Source organism: Abramis brama, assembly GCF_963993115.1.
Source record: "Abramis brama genome assembly, chromosome: 11".
In the NCBI taxonomy this organism is placed as follows: Eukaryota; Metazoa; Chordata; class Actinopteri; order Cypriniformes; family Leuciscidae; genus Abramis; species Abramis brama.
In genome coordinates, this window is record NC_139973.1 from 5162468 (window position 1) to 5174748 (window position 12281).

The 12281-nt window shown below is 41.0% G+C and overlaps 1 protein-coding gene across 2 annotated transcripts in view; it reads left to right on the forward strand.

Moving 5' to 3' along the window:
• Nucleotides 1-12032, forward strand: part of chd6 (chromodomain helicase DNA binding protein 6) — a 42897-nt gene extending 30865 nt beyond the window's left edge. For both annotated transcript variants that reach the window (XM_084128160.1, XM_084128159.1), the window contains exons 30-38: nt 219-427; nt 538-2397; nt 4193-4332; nt 4536-4751; nt 4988-5464; nt 6022-6255; nt 6739-6882; nt 6968-7072; nt 7945-12032. In XM_084128160.1, the coding sequence (XP_083984286.1) occupies nt 219-427; nt 538-2397; nt 4193-4332; nt 4536-4751; nt 4988-5464; nt 6022-6255; nt 6739-6882; nt 6968-7072; nt 7945-9012 (4453 nt within the window). In that variant the 3' untranslated portion in view covers nt 9013-12032. The remainder of the gene's footprint in view (nt 1-218; nt 428-537; nt 2398-4192; nt 4333-4535; nt 4752-4987; nt 5465-6021; nt 6256-6738; nt 6883-6967; nt 7073-7944) is intronic.
• The last annotated feature ends 249 nt before the right edge of the window (nt 12033-12281 follow it).

The following is a 12281-nucleotide window of genomic DNA, read 5'->3' on the forward strand; positions in this document are numbered from 1 at the left end:
CTAAAGAGGATTATTGGTTAGCATAAAATCCTGGAGGATAGTATGAACACTGAAACATGTTGAAAAGTCATGATTACCACGTTGGAAGAATAGTATTTTGGTACTGCATCAGGTAAGAGGTTAATAGTTTTATGATATCTGAAAATCTGTTAATTCAGTATTTGAGGCAGATTTTAAGGTTTATGTACTCCTGAGATAACATATTGCCTTTAACACAGGTGGACACGGCGTGAGCAGGCTGACTTCTATCGCACAGTGTCCTCGTTTGGAGTAGTGTATGACCCAGACAAGAAAATCTTTGACTGGGGCCAGTTCCGTGCCCTTGCTCGATTGGAGAGGAAGACTGACGAAAGCTTGGAGAGATATTTCCACAGCTTTGTTTCGATGTGTCGCACTGCATGTAGACTGCCGCCTAGAAAAGATGAAGGTAAAATGGATATTAGAGTTGAGACGAACAAAATAATTAGAGATAGTTTAGTGAGAAGATTAATAACAACTCAATCTGTCATAACCTATACAAATTCTTGTCTCATGTAGGTACCGTTGATCCTTCGCTGTTTGTGGAACCCATTACTGAAGAGCGAGCTGCCCGAACATTATACCGTATTGAGCTTTTGAGAAAGGTCCGTGAGCAAGTATTGCGGCACCCACTCCTGGGGGCACGACTGCAACTTTGTCGCCCTAGTTTGTACTTGCCCGTCTGGTGGGAGTGTGGCAAACATGATCGTGATCTTCTCATCGGTGTTGCTAAGCATGGCTTGAGTCGAACTGATTTCTACATCCTCAATGACCCACAACTATCCTTCCTGGAGGCCCATCGGAACTATGTTCATAAAGAAAACCACAGATATCCAGTCCCAGGTTTGCCTCACCATCATTGCTGCTTGTATGATGCCAACCTTGGACATTGTCAGTCCCCACAACCTCCGGAGTATCACCACACACCTTCACCCCACACGCCAACACAACTTGTCCATACTCATGGGCATCACCAGCCCACAGAAGTGGTAGCGTCGGAGCCAGGAAGTTCCCTGGGAATAGGTTCAGGAAACAGGGAAGGGTTTTTAGACTGCCCTCCATTAGATGACTCACTGGAGTTGGGGTCTTTACAACATGAAGGCTTGACATCAGACACACTACATAGCAAATCTGGTAAAGAGGCCTTCAACGGATTCCCGTTCAATTCTGCAACTGGTGGGCTGAATATGCTAAATTCGTATGGTGTGCAGGGGGAGCTAAATGGGGCTCAAGGAGATATGGCGGACTCCATAGCTGGGAAACTTCGCAGCGATGTTCTGGTGGGAGAGCAAGGGTCCTCGGAGGAGACTGGCTTGATGGCTCCTTCTGTGGAACTCGATGAACTTCAAACTCCATGGGAAAGCTCAGACCATGTTGAAACCTCTGACATGTTCAACGAGACTGATCCCATTTTGGGAGCACAAGCTTTGGGACCCAGCTTTTTGGATGCTCCTCAACCAGACGATGGACGGGAGGGTGATGAAACACTAACCGACTGTTTGAGCATGCCCAGTTCGGACTCTCAAAGCAACCCTGTCGAGCCACTGGCACCGAGCTTTATGTTGTTCAAAGACCTTAATGTTGGAGATGCATCTGTGGATCAGACAGATTTATCATCCAGTCTTCCAGAATATGTTCCACCACCTCTTGGTCTCCCGGATGTTAGTCTTGACCAGGCAGATCCCATTAGTGAGGATCAAGAGGACAAGCTTAGTGATTCCAACATCACACATGGTATTCCCAGTCCAGGAGAAGGTGCTGAAAGCATAGGGTTCCATTTTGAGAAAGAAGACCTTTCTCCAGACAGTCTGAAGACTAAGGATTCTCAAGATGAAATTGACAAGATGCCTTCAATAGAGTCTCCAAGGGAAAATTGTCTTGAGGAATCCCAGAAAGGGGACTGCAAGGTGACATTTGATGATTCCAATGAAGGAGACTTGGAAGAATCTTACGAGAAGCCTCTAAGAGAGCCAGAAAAAGTGCCTTTAGAGGAGTCTTATGATTTGACTTGTGACGAGACCCTGCAGGAACCTTGTGAAGGGTTTCAGCAAGACTCAGCGGAACAGCAATTGGTGGAAGAACCCTCTGAAGAACCCTGCAAAGAACCATCAGAGCCAATAGAAGAGTGCAATCTAACTAACACTACTCTCTCAACAGATTACCCTTTGCCTCCTTCACTCCCATCATCTCCAACTACCTTACCTGACACCTCTGTATCTCCGGTCCTTGATGTAGTCCCAAAACAAGAGTTCCTCATGGATCCAGTGGTGTCAGATGTGAAGCCTGAGCCAGACAGCACTACGCAGACCCCTCACCTTGAGCAGACTGAGGTTTTGGATATAAAGGACAAGATAAAAGACGAAGATGCAAAGACATCAGGTATTGTGGCTGTAGGCTTCAGCTTTCTACTTTTTTTATGTTTTGTTCTTGATTCTGTTGAATACTGACGTATGTAGTAGCTCCAGGTCTGTTGACCACATTCATATTTCTTAATACTAAGCTTTTTTTTTTTTTTTTTTTTTTTTTTTTTTACAAAACTAGTAATGGCAGCTTGGGCTGTTTCCCCTTTTGGTGAAAAACATCTGAACCCTTTAGGCACCAGAGGTTTTTTCCTAAAACGTTCAATTTTGACATCTTAATTTCAAAAGGCTATATCTTAAAAGTGATAAAAGATAGAGACTTTCTGTAAATTAGAGAAATATTAAGGATGACCCAAAGTTTATGTAGGGATTACATTTCCCCATCTAATTTGCATATTATGACGTCATATGGTGGCGGCCATCTTGGATTATAGAATTTTCATGAAAAGTCACGCGTTTAAATGATAAAATGCAGCACTTCTTTCCCCCCAAAATGTCCCTCACCTTCTGTATGCTATATTGCACAATACTGAATGCTCAGGTAAATAGTAATTAGTAAACAAACTGTGTAAATCATTATTAATAAATGATAGTAACAAACCGAATGCATGTAGCAGTTGGCCTTTTGCTGTAGAGATTTTCCATTTACTACATACAGTAGGCACTCTGATTCCATGTATGGGGCACATATATATTATACACACAAAGCCGCCATTCCCATCAGTTTGCGTTAGACTATGCATAATAGCCCCTCTGCCCCGTGTCACACCGCCTCTGCTCCTGCTACGAGCAGCGCGGGCGCCGCCAGATCTGCCTTGCGCTCGCGCCGAGTGTGCACAGCTCGGACTACTGTCATTGTCATTGCGACTCCCCACCCTGCCTCCACGTTGCCCCCTAACTGTCCTATGAATACTTCGACCTCGTCTAACATACCCAGTGGCATTAGACAAGGTCTCCACCACAATACTGTCGCCACGATTGCGGAGAGGCACACAGTCAGAAGACAAAGCTGGCTAGCGCGGTAAAAATCGGTAAAAATCTCCCGCCTCGTTTCCTACAACACTAACACGTCTGCTAACTTCGCAATGAACACTCGACCCCGGGAAACATTGTTCCCACCACTGACATTGGGCAAAGGATTCACCGTTTGTGCTTGGTGTAGGGCTACTTTCACTTTCAGGAGGTCGAATGAAATTTGACACCCTATTTGAAAAAAATCGGCCGTTTTATTCAGTGCCGCATCTTGTCGAGTAAACTCAACCGTGGCGCCTAGAGAGTTAAACCAGCAAAGCTGGTTTGCCTGTCTTAGCTGGTGTAAGCCTGTCTTGCTGATCCTCTAGCCTGGCCAAGTTGGTGTTCAACTTGTTGGGCAGCTGTTCTCTAAGTCTGACCACCTTATAAGTGTCCACAAACTAACCAGATCAGCTTGAGCAGGTTGAGAGACCAGCAAACTAACTTGGGCTATTTTAAGCTCACTTGTTTGGTACCATGAGGATGTACAAACCAGTTTTAAGGACGAAACTGTATTAGGTCAAAAATATTATATTATCAGAATAATTTACTCCTGACTGAAAATTACTGATGTACTTTGTCATTAGTTATTTCTAAACGTTGACGAATTCTAGACCGATTTGGTTGATGGAATCACTTAATATTTTCTTAATATTTACTTTGCCAACTTATTCAGACAAATTACATGCTGGTGAATGATTGTGTCTCACAATGTTTTTAAAACCAAAGAAAACAAATTGAAGTTAGTTTTATTTAGTCTCTTGTCTAGCAACATGCTTTGAAAAAATGTATTCTTTTTTTAGCATTATTGGGAGATGTTGATGCACCACGCTTTACGCTGCCCATGTGCGAGATGGCAGACAGTGTCCATGAAATAAGGGAACCAACCATTGCTCAGCTTTTACAGGAGAAAGCACTCTTCTCCTTCTCAGAGTGGCCTAAGGTATTGACATGTTAGTGATTGTTTCCTGCGTGTATTATTGTCTTTTTCCATGCCTTATTAATTAGTTATATTGAAAATATTGTCTTGTAATGTAAATGGTAAAGTTGGTTTCAGCTCACAGCATACCACTAGACATGTATCAGTCACCTATTGCTGCTGTTTGACCCATTTCATACACCGTCTTGTGTTTTTGTTCTCTACAGGACAGAGTGATCATCAACCGTATTGACAGTATCTGCCATACTATCTTAAAGGGGAAGTGGCCTTCCTCTAGTCAACAGTATGAGTCTCCCTCTGCATCGGCTAACACCTGCATGCCCAGCAGTGCCCACCAGAGGGCAGGATTTCTGACTACCAGAATGCCTATATCTCAGAGCCTTAACTTCAACCTCCCACATACAGTACCCCACTTACCAAAGGTAAGATCATCACATCTTACAGACAGGATGTTTTTCAAGGTGTCTGCAAATCCTTAAGAAGTTTTGAAATGTCTTAAATTCAAAGCAAGTTTTGGAAATATCTTGAGATAATCAAGAAATATCAAGACATTTCCAACGTGTGATTTTTGAGGCCTGAAAAGTCATGGAAATTAATGAGATCTGGAAATGTCATACACACATACAGTCCCATTGATTTACAACTCTTGTCCCAACAGGAGCGGTTAGTTGCCCCAGCATTTCTCTCTGAGCTCAAACGTCCCAGGCGTGGGTTTGAATTCGAGGCAGAAGTTCTTGCCAAACCAAGCCATCTTGGAGAAAAGATCCAGGTTGGCGTGTCTCATCGTGCTAACGCTCTTCTACTTAATGGTTGGCAGGATGCTGCTATTGACCTCTCCAAACCAACAGAACTAACAGCTGGTGGAGACAGTGGGCCAATCAGTCATATGAGCCACACTGTCCAGTCAGCGCCCCACAAAATAACCGGGATAGGCTCCATACAAGGCTCACTGGGATTGGATATGGCTGGCATTTTGCAGGCTGGCTTAATTCACCCTGTCACAGGGCAGATTGTCAACGGCAGTCTTCGTCGTGATGATTCAATGTTGAGACGGAGAAGAGGACGAAGAAGAAATGTAGAGACTCCTGATCTCGGCTTTATGAAGGGACGAGCCATGAACTTGCCTGAACAACAGGTTTGTGGAACTGCACATCACTGAAATAGATACAATAGGACACCCAAAAAGGAACATGTCCCCATGTCATTCGAGCCTCATAGTATTAGTTTTATGAAACATAAAAGCAGATTTAAAAGCAAAGCAAATTTGTTTTTTTAAAACACCAGCACAGATTAAAGTCTTCATCAGAAGTCGTATGGGCTGCTTTCATGTTGCTGTTTGTGTTTTTTGGAGTTTATATTATAAGTAAAAAGTAAATGCATCACAATTAAGGTGGCTTTATAATAGTAACAATGGCATTTTTGTATATTTTTTTTGTAAGTTTTACCAGGAAAATATAAAAAATCTGAATTACTGTGATTTTGAAAGAAGTTTTTATTTTAAACTTAATTAATAGCCTTTGATGCTTATATGACACTAAAATAAATAAATTAAAGTAGTTAATATTTAATATTATTAATTAATATTTAATTTTATTTGATATATTAACAATATTATTAATTTAATGTATTATTAATCATTTTAATATAAATAAATATTAATCATTCATATGTTTATCTTTGTATATTACACAGTGTGGGTCAGAGAGCATCAGCCAGCCTGTTGTGTCCTCAACATCCTCTCAGTCAGAATGCCCTCCATCCACCCCGACTACACTTCCTACTCACCCTCCAGCAAACTCTCCAGCTCCTCCTCCAGCCTCAGAGACCCTGAGTGTGAGCGTGGACAGGGAAACGGCTAATAAAGGCCTAATGGAATGGCTCCGACAAAACCCCAACTACAACATGGAGCTTTCTGCTTTTCCATCGGTTAGTTAGAAACAGAACAGTTTTATGTTGTGAGACTAAAAAGTAATATTTCTGTGGCTTTTTCTTTTGAGAATTATAAACATTCTTGTTAAAAGACAACATGAAATCAAAATTGACCCTATTTCTGAATTCATGTTGCTCTTGTTATTGGGCATAATTCCTGCACATTATTCCGTAGTTTACACAATCCATTAAATTTCCATTGGATAAAATTATCACATTAGTAGTAGTACTTCACATTAGTGATAAAATAGATGTGAATGCTGTTTCATGTTGACTTTAATGGTATTGTCTCTTTATTTTTGTGTACTTTAAGGTGCTTTAAAAAAGGTTGACAACACAATTTTTTCATCCAGAAAGATATTTGAATGATCCTAATTGTGAATGTTTAGTGTGTACAGCTTATATACGCCTTAATATAAATAATATAATTGACATTTAATACATTACTATAACTTAATTTATATTGTATGTCTTTCATAGTCTCAGAATGCAAGCATGTTGCACAGTTTCTTGGAGCGTCCAAAGCAGAGAAGGCATCGCTGCAAAGATCCCACCAAGCTCGACGTCAGCTCTCTAACTGGAGAGGAGAGAGTCCCAGTAGTGCACAGAAACACAGGCCGCAGGGTAACAAAAACACCATTTTTGTTTTTTGTTAGTTTCCTCAGATTGATTTCATTTAATTTTAATACCACAATTCCTCTGGTTGCAGCTTGGAGGCGCTATGGCTCCAGCCATTAAAGAGCTCTCTCGATGGCTGGATGCAAATTCAGAATACTCTGTGGCTCCTGATTGGGCGGATGTGGTGAAGCATTCAGTGAGTCCTACATATTCTGTCTAGAAAGAGACAGACACCGAAGCCACTTGTGAAATATGTAGTTTGTAGTAATACAGTATAACTGAATATATCTTAATTATCAAGGTTAAGCAGCTAAAAGTTTAAAGGTTTAGAGTAGAGTTGAGACAGAATCGTAGTAAGATCACTCTTTCTCAAGGACCACATAATCCTTATAGTTTTCCTTGGATGAAAAGCATTTGCTAAATGTCTGCTAATCTCTTGATGCCATTTCACAGATTCTGAGTTCATGTCATCTGCATGAAATCCCTCATAGGGATGTCTGTAATAGTCTATGCCAGGGGTGCCCAACCCTGCTCCTGCTGATCGACTGTCCTGCACAGTTCATCTCCAACCCTAATCAAATACCCCTGCCTTTAATTTTCAAGCGATCCTGAAGACGTTAATTGGTTTCTTCAGGTGGGTTTGATTAGGGTTGGAGATAAACTGTGCAGGACAGTCGATCGGCAGGAGCAGGGTTGGGCACCCCTGGTCTATGCTATAGTCTGCAATACTCTATTGTATATTAATATGTTTTAAGGGTAAGTAGGGTGTCTAAATTTGTTTAAAAGTCTAAAAATTATTTATTATTTTATAATTTAAAAAGTTTTGATTTTAGAAAATATCTGCTTATTCTGTATTTTACTGAAATCCATTCAAGTTTGAATTCTGCAATTGACCAATCAGAATCAAGAATTCCAGAGAGTTATAAATTATATTGTGGTGCTTCATTTCTAATTAATTATTAAACCTAATTATCTTTAAACTTGTTCATTTATGTCCAAATTTAACTTCTACTTTATTAATACAATCTTTGATATACTGAATGAACATGTATTGTTTTCATATCCCAGGGTTTTCTACCGGAGGGCAAATTCGCACGCATCCTCACTGGACCTGTGTGTCGGGATCCCGGTCCACGCAGAAGAGGCAGGCGACCCCGCAGCGAGATGCCCAAAGCCCCCGAGCTCCCCGCTGGCATGGCTCCGCTCTTCATGAACGGTGGGCTCATTGGCAGCATGGACCTGGTTAGTTTACCCAATCTCCGCAATGTCCCTGGTATCCCGCTCACCGGTATCATGGGCTTTCCTCATGGTTTCGCCACTGCTGTAACATCAGGAGATGATGCCAAGAATGGTCTCGGCATGTTACCCATGATGCTCCATGGCATGGCGGCCGTGCAGCCGCCCATGTATAGCGCTCACATGAGTGGGATGATGAGTCAGTCACTTTCCACGGCGACATCCACTATGTCCACCGTAACTGCATCCACAACAGCGAGCGTGACTACGAACTCCGTAACCTCAACCTCAAGCCCGCCGGATAGTTCGGATACTGCACTTCAGCGGGATAACACGAGCTCTCCGATGAGCACGGAGAACTGGATTAAGGAGGAAGCAAAGCAAGGAGGGGAAGATAAAAAAGTGTCCGCTTCGGTGTCTACAGCTGCGGCCACTAGCAGCAGTAGTAGTAGTTGCATCACAAGCACCGGCAGCCATTTGACCTTTAACCCCTTTCTAATCCCGGGAATGTCACATAGTCTGTTGTATCCACATATGTTCTTGCCACCAGGCAGTATAATGGCACTCCCCGCTATGCCTGCAGCAGACAGCACGGGCAGCCCTAAGAGGAAGAGGAAGAAGGTCAGAGAGGAAGGACTCGTGGAGGGAAACGGGAACGTTGGTGTGCAGATGGACGGCGAGGAATCGAAGGGGGTTAAAGTCGAACAGACACCCGAACGAAAGAGCCAGGAGAGTGTAATGGAAGAAGATGGACATGATGTAAATTCAGCTCTGGTCAAGGATTCTTCTGACCATATACAAGATCCTTCTGAGGATAAAAGTACTGAAGAAAAGGAAAAAAACAAAACGGGAGAAGAACCTGAGCAAGATTCTCAAGGCCCGTGTGACGGTGGAGACTAGAATGCATCCTCACGTTTGGGCCGCAGTACTTTTGTGTGTGTCGTGTCGGTAAAAGTTTGTGTATAGGACTTTGATTATCAATGTATTGTTTATAGATCTACCCTTGTAATTTCACTGACATCTACTCTACCTTCTGGGTGTGTGCTAAAGAAATGGACACTTGAAGCATGCAAACGCTCAGAGGTCTTGAATCCTACAAAGGGGCAACATCATCATTGTTGTTAGCGGGTTCCTTTTGCATCATGGGAATGGACGCTCAGAAGATTCTGTCTATTGACGGAGAACGCTCTTAGTGACCCCAGCATTTCCCCCCGCCTCGATTAGGTGTTATTCACTAGCATCTTTCACAGATTCTCAGAAAGTGGTAGGATGTTGGTATTGTGCAAAAAAAAGACAGCAGTCTCACTCCATAATGGTGGTTCGGATCATGCTTTTATAGTTGCATAAGACCTAGATTCATGTTTTGAAACATTTCTCTGAATAATATAACGAAAACGCTCATCCCATTGTTAAATTACCAGCAGTGCTGCGTCTGATTCGTTCTTGATGGACCACAGTATTTTGTTCTTAGTTGCTTGCTGCTATGTATTCATTTTAGTCAAGATTTTAACCTAAATCTTTTACAAAGCTATAGATGGCATGAGTGCAACATGGTGAGTGCAATGGAAACTCAAAAAGAGCTAGGCTTGAAGTTGATGGCAAAGAACAATCCAAAACAAAATTGATTTATCTTTTGTTTTGTTTGTCTTATTGTTTTTGGTATCGTTTCCACATTGTCGCTTTTGATAAGGTGCCCCCGTTGCGATACTACTAATCGTTTATATAGATGGTTATATGTACTTGGGGGTTCTGCAAGTCCAAGGGCGAAGCATTAGTGCCATAGATGAGACTCAGTTCTAAAAGGTTTTGGTTCACGGGCGTACAAAATAAAAGCCTGACGCAAAGCGTTAGTGGCAAAATTGTGAGAACTGTGTTTTAGTGAATTTAAAGGGTTAGTCCCCTGTCATCATTTAGTCACCCTCATGTCATTCAAACATGTATGACTGACTGTGGAGCACAAAAGCATAATGCTCACAATGCGCTTTTCCATACAATTAAAGCATAAAATGGCTGTCAAGCTTCAAAAATAACCATGCAACTACACTTTTCCTCATGCAAAGCTATTGTGTGACTTGGAATATAGTGCATAATTAATTTGGACTGTTTATAGTGTTTTTGTCCTTCTTGGAGCTTGATAAGTTCTGGTCATTGTGCTTTTGTTTCACTGAAGAAAAGCAAGTCACACAGGTTTGAAAGTGAGTAAATGATGCCAGAAAGTTTTGTTTTGGGTGATATATTGCTTCACCCAGAATAAGACAAAAATATCTTTGCAAATCTCCTTTTTTTTTTTTTTTTTGCATTCACTAAAGCCCTGTGGGTTGACAAGGAAGACGTCAGACCGTCTCGTTCTCATGGGTTTCATTGCTCTTGTTTTCTCTGGTTCATTTGAAAATATTGTAAAAGTAAAACCTACCAAGATTTTTGAAAACATGTAAATCTATCTAGCTGTATCTTGCTGTTACTTTTGTTTACAAGCACACAATGTTATTTTTCTCCTTGCCAGTATGTCTCATATTGGGGGGACGTGTGAAGAAAAAAAGCAGCACTAGTGAGGTTTTTTTATTATTTGAAATACTTTACACTAGTTGATAACCAGAGATAATTTAACTTGTTTTCTCCCCCAATCGCAACAGGGTCTCTCTTTTGTGGGAGTAGTCATTTTCCACCTTCTCATCTTACTCATTTTTCAGTTTTCGGATGTGAAAACGTTTTTGCACAGTCTTTTTGGTGAATGTTTACCTGTAATTGTGTTCCGTCTTGTTTGTTTGTGTGTTTGTGTGGACGCATGCGCACGCTTGCACATGTCACTTGTACATTTTGACCTATGTAAACCTGTACTGTATATTTCTTGTCTAAACAAAAAAAAACAAATCATGGTCACCTTCAAAAAACATGCTGTTGTTGCCTTGTCACACTATTTGTGACACCATAATGTAATTTATTTTGCTTTTATTTCTCTTTTTTACTTTTCCAGATTCACCTAATACGACATTTCCCTTTTCCCATCACATCTATCTTCTTGTGTTCACTTTGCAATGCCTTATTTAGCATTTTATATATGGATGTTTGTTACATCTTTATGTTGGGAAAATATATATCAAAGTACTTGTGTACAGTGTCAACGTTTTGGGAAGCAGACTCGGTCATACAAGTTAAAATGCAGACGCTCTAGTTGTACAGATACTGGCCTCTGTGAAGTGCTTTTCAAATTGTAACACTTTTCTAATAACATAACTAGGTCTATTTCCTTTCTCGACTCATTTAAAACAGTATTGCAAAGCACAAAGTCTATTTGACTTTCAAAAATGTCTCAGTTTTAGTCTGAAAGCTTAGTTCTGATCTTTCTCTATTGTCCCTACAATGCTCTCAGTAGCATCTGGTGAACAAAACCCACAGACCTCGTCTAGACCTGTGCAATGTGGATGATTACGTTACCCTCGCTTTTTGACATTTTGATAAGTTCGTAACTCCATTAAAGGCCTTCAAAACTTCAAGGAGAAGCACAGCCAGTATATGTACAACCGGAGAGTTCAGACTGTTAGGCTGAGAATGCTGCATTGCTGGTTGTTAGTGTATTGATTTTATTAATGTACCGTTTGTTGGAAATATATAGTTTGAAAACCCAACAATATTGTTGCAAACTCAAAAACACTCCAGTTTAATTCAATTAGAAACATGGTGTTTGAAAAGAAAGTCTCCCTGGTGCAGTATCTGGGCCCATTTGAAGATCAATGAATATCTATTCAGTAACACTCCAAATAACCATTTTTGCCTTTCTCTTTCAACTGAAGCTGAAAAAAGTTTGGTAATTCATCCAAGAGTCTGATCAATTTCAAATGTTACCTGTATTTATTGTGTTTTACTGTCTCTAAGTTGTCTCCTTGTGTATTGCAACATGTACATAAACTTTCTGTCTCCAGGTTTTGGATGTTTTTCTATATTTGATTTCAACACGGATTCATTTTACTTTCCATAAAAGCTGAACTGTTCTGCAAATGGTAATGCTGACTGTATCCACGTGTAAAAATATGTCTCTGGATACTCTGAGAGCAAAAAGCCTTTCCCCTCAGCCCCCTACCTCCATTTTTCATGGATTAATCAAAGGGAGATTATTTTAGTAGCTTTGCATAGTGCATTTCTGATGGGGAACAAGAGAATTGGGAATTGTT